Source organism: Mesoplodon densirostris, chromosome 16, assembly GCF_025265405.1.
Source record: "Mesoplodon densirostris isolate mMesDen1 chromosome 16, mMesDen1 primary haplotype, whole genome shotgun sequence".
NCBI classification, from domain to species: domain Eukaryota; kingdom Metazoa; phylum Chordata; class Mammalia; order Artiodactyla; family Ziphiidae; genus Mesoplodon; species Mesoplodon densirostris.
The window spans coordinates 55,157,909-55,175,905 of record NC_082676.1 but is presented as its reverse complement, the minus strand read 5'-3'; the positions used below and the strand labels follow the sequence as shown (position 1 = coordinate 55,175,905).

The following is a 17,997-nucleotide window of genomic DNA, read 5'->3' as shown; positions in this document are numbered from 1 at the left end:
CAAAAACATAGAGATGCTATGAAAGGAATCTGCTTGAGAAATCTAGGGGAAAAAATATATTTTATTAAATTTGGCAAGCGGGATTTCCACGTTTTGTGATGTATACCTTGTTTTCTACAAGTTTAATGATTTATTTACTCTTTTAATTAAAATAATTAGGTACCAATTGATTTGTGGCTTTCTTAGAACTTCTGGAGTGAGATGCAGTATTATGTTTTGCAAAGATTGTTAAACTTCAAAGTCTTAATTCAGAAATTTTCCTTTGGGTCATTAGTAATATCTCATAGGTCTAATTTGTATTATGACGTTGGCCTTCATTAAAGCGATTTAAAATTTGTTCCAGATGGAGTGAGTTCCTCCAAATACATTCATCTTTCCTTAAAATACATTTTTGCTATTAACTTGTTTTTTAAAAAACTAAGGAATGTCAAGGTATCTCACATTTCTATTTTTATTAATAAGAATATATAAGGGCTTCCCTCGTGGCGCAGTGGTTGAGAGTCCGCCTGCCGATGCAGGGGACACGGGTTCGTGCCCCGGTCCGGGAAGATCCCACATGCTGCGGAGCGGCTGGGCGTGTGAGCCATGGCCGCTGAGCTTGCGCTTCCGAAGCCTGTGCTCCGCAACGGGAGAGGCCACAACAGTGAGAGGCCCGCATACCGCAAAAAAAAAAAAAAAAAAAAAAAAAAAAAGAATATATAAGCCAACCATTTTTGTTTATTTGCTGAGTATGATGTGATTGTATTTAAACAACAAATACTTAGCTTTAATCATCAACTTAAGATTATTAACTGACTAAACAAAAGATAAGCTGAGAGAACTTCAGAGTTCACCCAAAAGGCAGAAATCACAAACTGATTTTTTTTTGGGCGGGGGACAGGTTGAATGGTGCCAGGTAGTATCCTTATTCAATTATGAAGTATAAGCTTTTTAAGTAAGCTTAATTGTATCTCCTCTGGAACTTTGTAAGTTGGACCCAACAGTTTGCCTGTAAACTCCAATGGTGATTATTTCCTTTTCACAGTGCTCCAGCTGAGGCTGCAACAAAGGAGGACAAGAGAACAACTAGTGGACCAGGGCATCATGCCACGTAAGATTGAAGTGTCACTGTCATTTCTAATGTGATGTAACAAACTGTGCATGTCTACGAAGAAGCTGTTTCACACTGTACTTTCAGTGGTATCCATTTAATCCATATACAATTTATAAGGAAAAACCAGGCATCAGCATTGCTAACCTAACAGAATCATTTAAAATACATTTTGGAAACCAGATGCAACTTAAAAGATAGACACGAATTTTATATTATCAAAGAATACCTTTAAAGCTCTGTAATTAGGCTAACATCAGTTCTTACTTAAAACTTTAGCATTAGTTTTAGTTTTAAAATAACTGAAATAATCACTCTAGATAATGAATCCAATGATACTGGCAAAAGTAACATGATAAGTTAATTCAAAACCTGGTTCTACTTTAATTTAATTCAAATTAATTATCTTTGATGCTACAGTATAGTATGTATAATTATGTATCTCAATTACAGGACTAATAAACATTCTATTTATAATTAATAAAATCTTTCTTGCCCAAGTACAGGTATTTTCCCAAGTAGCTCTAGGCTTCATTCCTTCATTTTTGAGAGTCTGTTAATTTTAGAATATTTGTCCAAGTTGTCTTCTTTACCTTTAATCACCAAATTTGGAGGTGATTTTATATTTTAGAGGAGAAGAGTGGTGGTTTTGTATAGGCTGTTAGCATTATTTTGGGATTTTTGTCTAAAAATTGATTTCTCTAAGAAGTAACTTATTTGGCTTAAAAAACTAGAAAGAAATTACAAAATGCACTTATGCTTCCCAGTCTTCACAGTCACTGCTATTGCCTTTTTTTGGTTTGTGATAAGGAACGATTTTTCTCTGTGAAAAATGTTTTTCCCTGTGAAAACTTTTTTTTCTGAACTACTATTAGTTGAGTATCTACATATTTTAAATCTAGCATTGTGATAAAACCAGTTATCAGAAGCTGGTTTGATAATCTGCCAGATTTCTCCACCACTACATTCCTGATATGAACCAATCAAACAGGATCAAAGTGTGGTGCTTTAAATACCACTGTGAAGCCAGCTGTAGTCTGCTTTTAGGAGCTGGTCCCTGGCCAAACCTGTTTGGGCTGGGCTTCTGTGAGTCTTTGCAATGCTTTAAGTACCAGAATTGAAAAGAATGTTACCAAGAGCTGATTGGCCAATATTGGGAGGTGATAGCCCAGGTTAAGCCTAGTTCTGCATTCCATCCACATTCTCTGACTGCCCATAGTGATAAGTGCAGGGTGTAATCAGACAGCAGTGGACATACACACAGAAGATTTTGCAAAGATAATTGATAGAAATACTGTAGTATGTGATGTTTTAATAAACACTGCCTCTCTCTCTCTGGGACTTTGGAATAATGTACTAGCAGTTAACATATTAAGGAATCACTGTGTCTTTAGAGTGAGTTGCATTGTGGTATGGTAGAAAGAGCATGAACCTGCCAAATTCAGAATTCTAGATGTAAATCCCGCTTTGACCACCATCTAGCTGTATAACTTCAAGAATTCATTTAACCTCTTTGAGCCTTTCATCTGTACTGGGGCTAATACCTATGTCACAAGGCTCTTGTGATGATGAGCAACAATATAACTGTGATGGGCCACAGAGCACGGGGCTCAGTGTGTTGTGGGTTCTCAGTAGGTGGTAACTCTGATCTCTTAGACATGAACTGCAGAGTGTCCTCAAATTCAAGGCTAGATCACTCCAACATTAAATGCCCTGAGGACATGTGGGCTTTTCCCAGTAATTTGTAGGGCCATAAGAGCAAAGACCTATTAAGGAACCATCAAACAGTTCCCTTGGTAATGGTAATTTGCCCCAAATTATGGGCTGGAACTAGTCTGACCTGATATATGCATTGTCATTATGTTTACAACTCTGTTGTGAATGTTCACTTGTTTTATTTGTGAAACAGATAATTTTAATTCTGAAACATTTAAGGTTTCAATTTTACAGATCTCCTAAAGGAATTAGGAAATAAATGGAACTGTAGAGGCACACTAATCAGATTAAGAGGAAACATCACCATGATACGCTGTAACATTTGACTGAAGTATTAACTCCTCTATTTATACCACGGAAATGATTTCTTTTCCTCTCACAGCCCTGAAGAGCCCAGCGGCATTCCACGAGCAGATAAAAAGCTTGGAACGAGCCAGAGTAAGAAATTTCAGTTTAAAATATTCTGCTTCTCTCTTTTGTATTAAAGTACCTGTGGACAAGTAACGTCTTACTCCTACGTATATCAATAGAGAAAATATAGTGTATTTTCAGGATACATGGCATACAGAGTAATATATCCTGGGGTAGTTTTATCTTGGAGGTTTATAGAAAATACAGGACATTCAAATTTTGTTCTTTTAAAACTAGTAAACTAGTGTTGTACATAAGGACAAGTCACACTTTTTTCTTACTTTTGGAGCATAACAACAGTTTTTAGAATAATGATGGAGTCATTCTGCCATTTGTTACCTCTGCAGACAGACAGCCCAAGTGATGTACTGACACCGGATCCTTCCTTCGTTTCCCTCCTGGGTCTGTGTTCGCAGTACATTTGACCAAGGGTGGGAGAATTTGGCTGAGTGAGGAATATTGCCATATTCAGCCCTGTTTTATTCTTTGAAATGACTCCATCACAGTTGCACACTAAATCGGTGTTTATCATTTTTCTTTAAAAGTGCCATTATTCTTTTTGTTTCAGAGGAAACTTCTATCATGCAATATGAAAATAAGCATGTTCCAAAAATTCCTTAAGACTTTTCCCAGGATGCAATAATGATCTCTCAGAGTCTTATAAAATACAAAAACCCATTTTAAAGCCTTATTGTTTAGAACTGAGTACAGTTCTGAATAAGAAAGTATGATTAAAGATAGGAATTCATCACAGAAAATACATTAGGATTTTTAGGAAATGTGTTATCTTAGATGTATTTTTACTTGACCTGAAGTGTAGATTTTATTGATTTTAGATATTTAAATGTTCAAATCCTCTGTTCAAAAGTCATCTTCAAAATTATGAGCCTTTGCCTTTTCCAGGTTTTAAAATAAAAGTGCTTACTTTATAACAGCATACACTTCAAATCTCTGTACCACTTTGAAGGCTGCAATTTAAATCATGCATTGGATAATAGTTTTTCAAAGTACTAATTTCTACTCTTCCTCTCAAAATCATGATCAAAAGAGTATACAGTTTATTAAAATAGAGTACCTTGAGAAAAAAATGTAAAACTACAATAAATCATAAACAATTTTTGATAAGAATTTTTCTCTCTCTCTCTTTTTTAAAGACCGAAAACTTTTTGAAGCACAAGATTCGGAGCCGACCAGATCGTTCTGAACTTGTCAGGATGCACATTTTAGAAGGTAAAAATTCTATTTCTGCTTCTTTTGCTACATTTTCTCAAGAAAAGAAGTGAGAATTCCACCATTTCTGTTTATTCCCATTTTAATAACTTTTTACCCCACAGGCTGACATCCTCCAAACTGGATAGCAACATGAAGACCCAAAGCTAAAAATGTTATGTTAGATACATGGGGAAGGTTTGATTCTCCAAATAGCCAATTGATGGACTGACTCTTCCCCGCCAGCTGGGGGTGCTATAGGTATCTCTACCATACAGTTCTGGAAAAACATTTTCGGTCCAGAGGATTTCTTCATCAGTGAGGCATGTGCGCCTGCTCATTCGGTCGTAAGGGGTATGATAGCCACAAGTCTAACCCTAGATTTTCAACGACTTGGACCCTGTTAGGTCTACCTGGGGCAAGGCCCATACCTGACATTTTCTCTTTGTTGCTACTTAACCCACAACAATCCAGCTTGATCTGACCATTATCACAAACTAGCTCCACCTGACCCACCAGATTTTCTCGATGACTGAGCCTCATCTCTTACGAAGCTAGTAAGGACAGTTCCACTCCATCTTTGGTGAGACATGTGGCTCAGGCCGTGATGTTTTTCTAAAAACAGAGCATTCTCGAAATCTGGTATCTCCACCATAAATTCCTGAGTTACATTTTCTTTCATTGTTTTGCTTTACTGACTAATTTGTGGAGCAAGACTAGGAGCTTGACCCTGTGATAGTCTTGAGAGTGTTAAACCCGGAGCAGAAACAGAGACTTCTCAAACATTTAGAGACCGTTATTAGGTAGGAGGAAGATTAGATTTGTGTTCTCTGGCCCAATGATAGAGTTAGTATTAGAATTAGGTTGATATGACAGAGTATTAGATTATAGCTCAGCATAAAGGTCAGTCAGATATGTCCAAAATAAAATCTTCAAGAAGTGATACGGCTGCCATTATTAGAGCTGTTAGTTCACTGGCCCGCAAGCTAGACACCAGAGACCCAAGTGAGCCAGATGGATGCCCACCTTCATGGAGCTTACATTCTAGTGGCAGAGACAGATAATACACAGGCAAAGCAAGTAAATTACAGATTGTGAAAAGTGCTGTATAGGGAATAAACAGGCTGCTGTGATAGGGAATAAACACAGGCTGAAACCACATTAAGGATGTTGTAAAGAAGTTCCAACTATCAAGTTGGCCTCTGTAACCCCAAGTAGCGTCTCTTCTAATCCAAATAATCTATGATTATGTAACTATCTTCATGTCTGGGATGGGAGGTGAGAGGTCTGTTCCTGTCTCTACTTTGGGTTGTGAACATCTCAGAAGTCTCCTGGACTAAAAAAGCTTTTCCAGAACTCCAGTGGTAGGGTAGCAGCAGCTACCAGCTGTCAGGGATAAGTGAATCTTCAGAGAAGCAAATTTGCTGGTAAGTAACTTGGTAAATGGCTCCTTCTGTGCCTCAAAATATCTTGACCTATAAGGAACATTTTTGTAGGAATGATGCTGTCTGTTTCAACTTGCCTTCTAACTGTAACGGGTTTTATTAATATAATTAAAACTAAGGCAAATACATTTAACTATCAAAAGGAATCATATCTGCTTTTTCCAAAAAGAGACTACTCAGCATTTAAAAACCTAACTATGTATATGAATGAACCATAAGTGATGTTTTTAGGACATCTCTTCTAAAGTAGAGACTTTGGAAGTAAGAAAGAATGTCTCATCTATAATTTCAAAAATACCTTAAAACCACGTTCCCCAACTTATTATAACATTATCCCAATTTTGATTGAATTGGATGTTTGGCAGGCAAAAGTCTAAATTATTTCCTGAAGTTCAGCAGCCGAAACCCAGCCTCGGCCTCATGGAGATGATGAAGCACTCAGACCAGGAACAGAAGCATACCAAAATGCCAGCTTCTAATTATTTACTTTTGGAATATTTTCTTCCCAAACATTCCTGATATCACTTGGATAATGTCAGTGGAAGAGAGGAAAAGGCAGAAGACTCTCCTGCCTAGATCTTAACAAAAGCTTTTAAACATCAACCTAAAAGTGGTTTGCACGATCTGCTTCCCCCCCACCTGTCGTCTTCCTGTGTGGCTAGAAGGGTTCTGTCTAATAAGATTGGGGCCAGAGTTGTTTATACAGGAAAATTATAAAAATGAGATGGGCATACATGTTATTTTAACTTATAGAAACATGAATTTATTTGCCAGTATTCCAACTTAGGGGTAGGACCTTCACGTGCGGGGAAGGCTTTAACGAATGGAGCTCACATCTTTCTTGTATAAAGCATAGCCATTGTACATCATCTACAATTTCCATTCATGGTGGAACAATACTCAAAGACGCTTGAAAAGCAATCTGAGTTTAAAAATCCTAGATTTTATCATTTTTTTCCCCAGATCTTTTACTGTTGTTAGTTGCCCTAAGTAATGGTGACAGTGATTTTTTTTTTAATGGCTTACCTTTATCAAGTCATTCCAAAGCATTTAACTCAGGTTTCCAAGAAATAATCATTTTATTTTTGAAGTTTATGATTTCCCCATAACATCTGGTTAAATTATGTATTGACAATAGCAGTCACAATAGTGATGAGCTGTTTTGTAGACAATCAAGATTGATACTTAGTAAGCACATAACTTAACCAGTAGAAAGACAAGTGATCAGCTGTGCTGGAGGGTAGTTTATTGGCCCTTGGGGTCTCTGCTCTTTGGGCCTCAGCCAGGCCATCTAACCTACAGAATGAAGAACATCAGATAATCCTGAGGTTACTTACAGGGAATTTCATTAAAAGACCTTATACTGAATAATTTAAGGGGCAAGCGACTTTCAACTCAGTATTGGGTTAACCCCTCATCATTATCTTTAATCAATCATAAACATTATTTAGAACAGTGTAATAAAATAATGAGTTACCAGAAACACAAGTAATTGACAGAATTATGCAAATGAATGAGTTATGATATTTATAGTAGTTTCACACCTGTTATACAACTTTATGCATATGTGGGTAGATGAGTTGATGCTTCTGTATGACTATTAATTACTATGTAATTGAATGTCCCAAGGTTATGTATTCAGAATAAACCCAAATTCTTAATTATGACGAAGGACTGTGAGATGCACATGGATCGATCTAAGGATATGATTTGTAGCTCTTCCCACTGACTCCTGCAGAGAAGCTTATATCCTGAGATAACAGTTTCTCCCCTTCTACGAATTAACTTTCCAATGAAGCCAAATCTAAAACTGCAAACTTCTTGAGCCATGAACCACATCTCTCTTGTTCATCCTCTGTATCCCCAATGCCTAATAAATATGAATTTGACTCTCCTACCATAAATGAGCAATAGCAGGACCCCATTTTTGGCTTGAGTTCATATTAATTTGAGTCTGAGGACATCCATATTGTATAGACGGTATAAAGCTATCTAGGACTAAAAATGTAAATTGTATACAGGAACGTTCTTAAACAGTCATTGTCTCTCCATAAATATGTTAGGAACACATAAGTCTGTTTATACCAGTTTAAACTAGTTGGCCTGAAATAACATTATGGAATAGAAATAGTAATTCAAGTAATGGTTAAAACTGTGTTTCCTGTTTTAGAAACATTTGCAGAGCCATCCCTGCAGGCTACTCAGATGAAGTTGAAAAGAGCTCGACTAGCTGATGATCTGAATGAAAAGATTGCTCAAAGACCTGGTCCTATGGAGCTGGTAGAGAAAAACATCCTTCCTGTAGACTCCAGTGTTAAGGAAGCAATTATAGGCAAGATTCTAAAATTTTACTGTTTTCTGGGAGAAAAAGAAACTTGGAAGTTTTAAATAAGAAAAATTTAATTTAAAAAGCCAGCACTATCATGACTATCGTTTTCTGGGTAAATTAGAAATTGATTAACATTTGCACTGATTCCCATTATTACTGTTAGTGTTATTATATTATGTATTACAAGACAAGCATCTCTTACCAGTTAACACAGAGATTCCTCTTGTTACATCTGAGGTTTAAGTCTGTCTTTCTTTTTTTTTTTTAATTAGGGTATAGTTGCTTTACAATGTTTAAGCCTTTAAGTTCTGATTTTGTTACCATGTTTTCTAAGTTAAACTTATTGTATTATGTTTAGTTTCTGTTGTTTTAAGATTTTTACAGATTTTTTCATTATTTTAGTTCAGTTTACTTCTAGGAAAGATAAAAATAGTTTGTTCAGTCTTAGTTCAGCAAGGTGAATAGCAGATGCATATAGATGTATTCATTAAGAATGTTAGAGTCTGCCCATTTTATCCCAGTCTTATCATACTTAGTTACTAATATTTACCATTTTTTTCTGGCATAAACTTCAGCAGAAAAAATTTTTTTTCCAGAATAATGCCACTTTTTCAGCAAGCAATTTTGAAAAGTTAATATCCTACTTTAAAAACTATTATAGTTTCCATTACTCATGGGGACTTCATATTTTGCATTAGTATGAATTTAAATCTTAGGTAGTCTGTAGTCAGTAATTCTAAGTAGTACAATTCACTATGATTCCATTCAGTTCCGAAGAAATGGGTCCCAAAAGGTAAGATGTCAGTACAGCAGGGCTGCTCTGTGAAGTGGGACTTATCAACAGATACCCAGTCAGAGCCCCATTTTGCCTTATAATGTTTTTTAACAGTTGGATTCCAAATGTTGGATCCAAGTTGGATCCAAAGAAGGTCCACACATTGCCTTTAGCTGATGTATCTCTTAAGTCAATCTCCTGGGTGGGTCTTCCTCCTCCTTTCTTTCCTTACTTTTTATTTGTTGATGAACAGGCTTTTATCCTCTAGCATTTCCACATTACTAGATTTTTCTGAATGCATTTGCATCCCTAGGTGTCATTAAAAGCTTTCTTGTCTCCTGTACTTCCTATAACTAGTATTTGGATCCAAAGACTTGATCTGATTCAGGTTGGGTTTTTTCCCCCAAGTATTCATCTTAGATAGTGGTGTGTTCTTCCATGGGGAAGTACATTATGTTCAATTTTGTTTTTAACCAGCTTCTTAAGTCCTTATAATGAATAATATTTCTCCTTTTTCATTTTAACCTTGGTATTCCAAGGCGAAGATAAATTAAGAATCATTTCTTTCTTTAGGTGTTGGGAAGGAGGACTATCCCCAAACTCAGGGCGATTTCTCATTTGACGAAGACAGCAGTGATGCTTTGTCTCCAGACCAGCCAGCCAGCCAGGAGTCGCAGGGGTCAGCCGCGTCCCCAAGTGAGCCAAAAGTTAGTGAATCGCCATCTCCTGTGACTACAAACACTCCAGCCCAGGTATCACCTTTCTTGTTTTTACCCCTCAACAGAGAAAGTGCCTTGTTTTTTACATATCAACATAATACGTTTTCACCAGAGGAGAAGTCTGAAAGTGAAGAAAAATATAGCTTTGTCACATGTAATCCAACTACTAACATTTTCAATAGATTCTTAAATTATTTCTGTTCTATATACATATTTCTATTTTATAGTTTTATAACTCACTTTAAAATTTTTTCATGTAACTTTTTTTTGAGATGTAACCCACGTATCATAAAATCCACCCTTTTTCTAACCATCTTAACCACTTTAAGTGTACAGTTCTGTAGTGGTACATATATTCACATTGTTGTGCAACAGATCTCCAGAACTTTTTCGTCTTACAAAACTGAAACTTAAACCCATTAGACAACAACTCCCCATTCCCCCAGGCCTGCTAACCACCATTCTATTTCTGTCTCGATGAATTTGACTACTTTGAATATCTCATATAAATGGAATCATACAGTATTTGTCTTTGTGACTGGCTTATATCATTTAACAATGTCCTCAAGGTTCATTCACGTTGTAGCATGTGACAGGGTTTCTTTCAGTTTTAAAACTGAATAATATTCCATTTTATGGATATTCCACATTTTATTTATCCATTCATCAGTGGACATTGGGTTGCTTCCATCTCTTGGCTATTGTGAATAATGATGAGTACATGAATGTGGAAATATCTCTTCGAGACCCTGCTTTTAGTGCTTTTGGGCATATATCCAGAAATGGGATTGTTGGATCATATGGTAGTTCTATTTTTAATTTTTAAGGAACCTCCATACTGACTGCAACATTTCACACTCCCACCAACAGCGCACAAGTGTTCCTATTTCTCCACATCTTCACCAACACTTGTTAATTTCTATTCTTTTGATAGTAGCTATTCTAGTGGTGCGAAGTGATCTCACTGTGTTTTTTTTTAATTGAAGTATAGTTAATTTACAATGTTGTGTTAGTTTCAAGTGCACAGCAAAATGATTCAGTTATACATATAAATATATATGTGTGTGTATATACTTAAATATTTTTTTCAGATTCTTTTCCATTGTAGTATTACAAGATATTGAGTATGTTCACCTGTGGTTTTGATTTGCATTTCTGTAATCATTAGTGATGCTGAGCATCTTCTCATATGCTTGTTGGCCATTTGTATATCATCTTTGGAGAAATGTCTATTCAGATCTTTTGACCTCTTTAAAATCAGGTCATTTGTTTTTCTGTTGAGTTGTAGGAGTTCTTTATATGTTCTAGATATTAACTAACCCCTTATCAGATATATAATTTGCAAATACTTTCTCCCATTCCATGTGTCACCTTTTCACTCTGTTGATAGTAACCATTAATGAACAGAAGTTTTTAAGTTTGATCTACTCCCACTTGTGTATTTTTGGTATTGTTGCCTGTGCTTTTGGTGTCATACTAAGAAATCATTGCCAAATCCAATGTTATGAATTGTATTGTTTTGGATTGATTGGATCCTGTTTTCTTCTAGGATTTTCATGGATTGGGGTTTTATATTTAGGTCTTTAATTGGTTTTAATTTTTGTAATATGGTATAAGCTAAAGATCCAACTTCATTCTTTTGCATGTGTATATCCAGTTTTCCCAACACCATTTGTTGAAAAGACTGTCCTTTCCCCCACTGAATGGTCTTGACACTCTTGTCAAAGATCATCTGGTCATGTACAAAGGAATTTATTTATGGGCTTTCTCTTCTATTGCATTGGCCTATATCTCTGTTTTTATGTCAGTACCACACTGTTTTGACTACTGTAGCTTCATAGTAAATTTTGGAATCAGGAAGTGTGAGATCTCCAACTTTTGTTCTTCTTTTTCAAGACTGTTTTGACTACTTGGGGTCCCTTGAGATTCTGTATTAATGTTAAGATGGATTTTTCTATTTCTGTAAAAAAACAAAAAGGCACTGGGAAAATTCACCCTTTTAAAGTGTATAATTCATTGCTTACTAGTATATTCACAGACTTGTGCAACTCTCACCATTATCTGATTCCAGAACACTTTCATCTTTCCCAAAAGAAGCCCATACCCCTCAGCAGTCACTCCCTGTTAGCTCCTCCACTCAGCCCTAAGCAACCAGGAGTCCACTTTCTGTCTCTGGATTTACCTATTCTGGATATTTTATATAAATGGAATCATACAATATCTGGCCTTTTGTGACTGGCTTCTTTCACTTAGTGTAATGCTTTTAAGGTTCATCCATGTTGTAGCATGTACCAGTACATCATCCCTTGTTATGGCTGAGTAATATTCCATTGTGTTGATATACCACATTTTGTTTATTCATCAGCTAGTGAACATTTGCTATTATGAATAATGGTGCTATGAACACTTGTGGACAAGTTTTTATGTGGACATATGTTTTCACTTCTCTTGGGTATATACCTTGGAGTGGAATTGCTGTGTCATATGGTAACTGTATGTGTTCCTTGCTTTTATACCTCAGTATTTAATTGAACCAATACACTGTATCTCTTTTAACCAGTTACCTGGTATTTGTTACCTAGGGTTGTTTCCTGTTATTCATTCCTAAACACACAAGTGCCCCTGTTGTATTCTCACATTCTTGCTACATGCTGGTTTTTTAATACATACATTGTTGGGCATTTGTCTAATATTTCTTTGAATAATTACTAGATAATGAAATGGATTTCAATCTTTTGTTAAGCAAAAGGTAGGCACTCAACTGCCTTCCAGGAAAGGAATACAGTCTTTATTCCACCATCACTATGTCTTTATCACAAGTAGGTAATATCATTACTTTAAACCTTGCACACTGGAGATTTGAATGTTTTAATTGGCCCCTTGATTTTGGTTAGATTGAATTCATTTGTTCAACAAATATTTATCAAGCACCCATTATGTGTCAGAATCTAATGCATCTAGTGCATGCAAAAGATCTAATATTTTTTGATAATTGCATTGGAAATTTACATTTCTTATTTTTCAGTGAGTGTTAGTGTTTCTTTTGGTTTTATAAGAACTCTGTGCTGCACGTAATCTGTTGTTTTTTCTCTCTCTTTATGGTGTTTTTACCTTACTGAAATTTTAATAGTATTTAGTTACATTAAAGTCAAAACTATTGAACTACTTAACGGGATTGGTCAAGTTCAGTAGAAAATGTTCTTGTTAAAGCCCAGCATCATAGAATTTTTGAATTGGAAAGGAATTTAGCAATTATCTGCCTTAACCCTTTCATGGGGGGAGGCCTGGATTCAGAGAAATATGGAAGTTTGGGGATTAAAAATGTTTGCACATTTTCTTATGGCATTTCTTCTCATTCATGAATATCTATTTGTTGGGGACTGTGTCTTTCAGCATTATCTTCTTCATTGCACTTATCACCATGATCTGAAATAGGGGGGCGGGGGAGGGGGGTTATCTTTTAACACCTAGCACAGGGCCTGGTACAGAAAGAGTGCTCAATAAATGTTGAATTGCATTCAGCACCATGAGCTCTGATGCTGGCTTGCAGAAGCAGTGTTTGTGTTCTCTCATTTGCGAGTAGAGCCTCTCCCTCTTGGAGTCACAAGAGGTAGTGTGGGTAGCTACACTTCATATTCTCCTGTCAGAGTTTACAGGGCAAGTGTGACTGGCCTCTCAGCTTCGCTGGAACCTAGCCTGGAGGAAGGATGAGGGTCAGCGACCAGCCCACGGTCTGAGGTCTAAGCAGGCAGGAATGGAGAGAAGGGAGACCAGCCCCTACTGTTCTCACCGTATTTGCTGCACCCTGGTTTTGAGCTTTAAGAATAGGGCTAGGGCTTCCCTGGTGGCGCAGTGGTTGAGAGTCCGCCTGCCAATGCAGGGGACACGGGTTCGTGCCCCGGTCCGGGAAGATCCCACATGCTGCGGAGCAGCTAGGCCCTTGAGCCATGGCCGCTGAGCCTGCATGTCCGGAGCCTGTGCTCCACAACGGGAGAGGCCACAACAGTGAGAGGCCTGCGTACCACCAAAAAAAAAAAAAAAAAAGGCTAAAAAGAATGTCAAATATGTAAGTACATACCATTAGAAAGCAGTTCTACTTATCCATTTGGGTTGTTTGTTCTGTTTCTGTCTGAGTAGGTCAGGACATCAGACAGCTATTAGCATGGCCTTCGCTTTTTAGTAATAGAGAATTTTTGTCACCTCAGCCATCTACCTGGTAATGGCTTCATGACAGTTCCACCTATGTAAGAGACTATCATTCTCCTTTTCCCTGCATTGCTTGTACTTTTACATTCTTAGCTTTGGTCTTGAAACTTGGTCTCCAGCTAAGTTTATAAGTGAGAAACTTTAACTGGAGGCTGTCCCACCCAGTGGGCTGACATTCCAGAATTCCTTGAAGGAAAAAAGGAATAGCAGTGTTTCTTGAAGAATAAATACAGCCTATTTATTGCCAGTGCAGCACACACTAAGCCTCAGGTCATTCATGAACTTAAACATTAGTTTTTATAACACTCTTTAGTGTTGCTGCAATGCCAGTTCTGCCTGTTACACACAGACCATTAATAGTCTGCTTTTTATCTGTCAGTAGTGCCTTTGGGAAAAGACCCACTTTAGAGAACGGTGCGCTCCCTACTTACACGTTCAAGTAAAAGAACCTAGAATCAGGGCTGGCTTACTGCACCTTTACCCATTGCACATTTCCTGCACCGTATATCTTGAAACCTTCTTAAATTGTGTCCTTTATAAAATTCCTTTTGATTGTGTTTTAGTATTTATAAGTAAGGACTCTGACAAAGATTCTTAATATTATACTTTTATTTGTGCAATTAAAAAAGCATCTCCATGTTAACTGTGCAATATTGACGTCAGATCGCAAGTATGTTGCAGGTATTTGTTTTGTTTCTGTTTTCTTAATCAACTGCAGAGGCCAACTTTATGATGCCTGTAAAGTCTTTGGGATTTTTGTGTCTAGAAGTGATAATTAGGTTTTGTTTTGGCAAATTTTTTTTGTGTGTGTGGTACGTGGGCCTCTCACTGTTCTGGCCTCTCCTGTTGCGGAGCACAGGCTCCAGATGTGCAGGCTCAGCGGCCATGGCTCACGGGCCCAGCCGCTCTGCAGCATGTGGGATCTTCCTGGACCGGGGCATTGAAGCTGTGTCCCCTGCATCGGCAGGCGGACTCTCAACCACTGCACCACCAGGGAAGCCCTGTTTTGGCAAATTTTATACTTTAATTATATTCACTGTTATCTAGTGTTTGTCCAGGCACCTCATTTGATATATATGTAAAATATATTTATCTCCCTAAATATAATTACTTTCACATTTTCTAGTTTAAGGGAAAGTACCTGAAAAGATTCCTTTTCATTGGACATCAAGTTTACAGAGGGAAGGGACAGCCCCTCATTTTAAAAGAGCAACATAAACATCTTGTGTTTTGGGTGTTCTTTGATATTCTTAGTTTTTAATCTTTAAAATGGAAACTCAGTATACGAGTTTGATGGTGAATTTAGTTACTGTAGACCAGGGGTCTTCAAACTGCCTGTAGTGAAGGAATAATATGTTTGTTTTGTTTTGTTTTGTTTGTTTTGTTTAAATCACCCATAATTCCTCTTACAAACTTTCCTAAGTATACGTATATTCCTTTTATTTTTTATTTTTACAATTTGAAATTCTGCTGTAAACACTACTAAACTGTATTCTCAACATATCGTGAACTTGCCTGTATGTTAATCATGTTCTTAAATCATTTTCTTTTTTTTTAAATTTATTTATATTTGGCTGCGTTGGGTCTTTGTTGCTGCATGCAGGCTTTCTCTAGTTGTGGCGAGTGGCGTCTACTCTTCATTGCGGTGCACGGGGTTCTCATTGCGGTGGCTTCTCTTGTTGCGGAGCACGGGCTCTAGGCGCAAGGGCTTCAGTAGTTGTGGGGCACGGGCTCTAGAGCACAGGCTCAGTAGTTGTGGCGCATGGGCTGAGTTGCTCTGCGGCCTGTGGGATCTTCCTGGACCAGGGATCGAACTCATGTCCCCTGCATTGGCAGACGGATTCATAACCACTGTGCCACCAGGGAAGTCCCAATATGTTTGTTTTTTTATATAGTTTAATTTCCAATGCATTGTGGACTAATCCTCTTGTAAAATAAAATAAAAGTAGTGGGATGACATCAAATTTCCTAAGACTTCCTGTCCTTGTCACTGGCAGGTAACAAAGGTCCACAGACCACACTTCTGAGTGGCTCTGACATATATTTCACTTTGCTTCTTATTTACCTGAACCAAGTTTTTTCATATGGTGATTAATCATCATTTTATGCTGCGCATTTAATCCTATGGCTTAAACACATTTTTCTAATTTTCCTGTTCTATTATTTTCATACTTGGCCTACTGTAATGTTCAAGACCAATTCAGGGAATTTCTTCTAGGTTCTTTAAAAGTTATACTTACAGATAATTAGTTGGGAGAAAAGTAGGCTCAAGATTTCCATATGCCTTGCTGTATTCCAAAATGTCTTATGACATATAGTCTCCTTAATTCTTTTTCAGAACACACGGATAGATACCAGAAGTTTAAGTCCTACAGGAAAGTGTTCAAATAAAAGAAACATTCCCTACCAAAAAAAAAATTTTAACACATAATATCTAGGCAAGAAACAGATTTTTCAGGCACTTGTTTTACAATCCCAGTGCTAGAAAGCTAATGACCTCACAGTGTGAACAGTGTAATACACAACCATGACCTTCCTTCAAAATGTAAATTCTTTGATATATCTATTGTTTCTTTGTCATTTGTAAGAGACTAAAACTGCTTTTCCTTGGACTTTCCTCTTGTCTTTTCAATTCTGATCAAAGTACAGCTGGAAAGGAATTTGCCAAAATATTAATGAAACACACATCACATATTGGAGCTCAATTTATTTTTATGCTGAAGCAACTCTTGGAACAATGGAAAGCCGTAGAAAATTAAGACCAGCAAGCCACACATGGGTACCACAAGCTGTGACACTGGTCCTTTTAATCTGAGGACTTTTTTTCTCTCAAGTCATTTAATTAATCATTTATTATAAACACCCAAATGTTTAACTGTAAGTATGATCTGACAGGATCTGTGTTCAAATTCAAAGTAGTACTGAAAGGAACCTTCTTGGACACTTACTCTGTGTATTTTCAGGAAGACAAGCTTAGGAGAATTTGGCAAACTATTTTTTACCATTGTTTCAAGTAACTTTCAGGTAGGTGACCTTTTGCCAAATAATAGAGAAATTTTAGGTTTAAGCTAACAAAGAGAATGAGAAAGGTCTGATATGTAAGCCGCGTACATACATACTAAATAATCAAAATTAGACTTTTATTACAAACACTTATCATTAAAGGCCTGAATAGGACATCAAAGATATTGACTGTAATTCCTATGATTACCCCTTCAGTTATGCTTTTTATAACTTATATATCAAGAGGAGTCTGCCACTATTAATAGATTTTTGAGCTGGTTTTCAACATTAACTGTGAAGCTATGTTCCATCCCAATTCTTAACTCAGTTCTCCTGTGACCAACAGAAAAGTGCCTAAAATGGTGCATTATGCAGAATAGGCCTTTCCTATTTATTTATTAATAAATAAATCTTTATTGAATATAACTGAGATGATGATAAATAATGGCCAACATCTGCTGGCCATTACACTTACTTCAGTGTTGTTCAGGCACTGAACGACTTACTTTATATATATTATCTGGGGGCAGATATCATGAAAAAGCATCTATCTGGCCTGCAGGGGATTTGAACTAATGACTTTGTTCTTATTAGGCCAACAGTGTGAGATTGTTCTTAAGACTATTTTCCAGAACATCATCCTGTTTCATCCTGTTATGACTCATAGTGACAACTGGTATTTGTATTACCCAAGAAATAACATACATAACATTTTTTCCTCTACTATATAGTCTACTCAATAACATCATTCACTTACCAAAAATGAATAACAGTAATTTTAATATTTATTATGCTTCCACATTCTGGCCCCTAATGGTCACTTTAACTAACTTGTGAATCACCAACATGGTCACACAAAGGTTGTAATAGACATTCTACATGATTCTGGAGAATATAATAAATAATATGTGACAACTTTATAAAGAGGAGTATATTTAAATAAGGTGGACATTGGCTCTAGGTTTTCCGAAGTTGATCCTAAAGTATTAATGAAATTTGTATGTTATGAAGTTACCACCAAAAGTAACAAATTCATTAATGATTAGAGTAGTTGGTGATACTCTGACTAATCACCCTTCTGCTGTGTGGAATTA

At 36.7% G+C, this 17,997-nt stretch overlaps 1 protein-coding gene across 9 annotated transcripts in view; it reads left to right on the top strand.

The window, feature by feature from the left end:
* MRTFB (myocardin related transcription factor B) overlaps nucleotides 1-17,997 on the top strand; it is a 208,566-nt gene that overhangs the window by 151,748 nt on the left and 38,821 nt on the right. For all 9 annotated transcript variants that reach the window (XM_060120108.1, XM_060120106.1, XM_060120107.1 and 6 more), the window contains 5 exons: nucleotides 1,025-1,090; nucleotides 3,189-3,244; nucleotides 4,372-4,447; nucleotides 8,042-8,203; nucleotides 9,549-9,727. In XM_060120108.1, coding sequence (XP_059976091.1) covers nucleotides 1,025-1,090; nucleotides 3,189-3,244; nucleotides 4,372-4,447; nucleotides 8,042-8,203; nucleotides 9,549-9,727 — 539 coding nt within the window. The remainder of the gene's footprint in view (nucleotides 1-1,024; nucleotides 1,091-3,188; nucleotides 3,245-4,371; nucleotides 4,448-8,041; nucleotides 8,204-9,548; nucleotides 9,728-17,997) is intronic.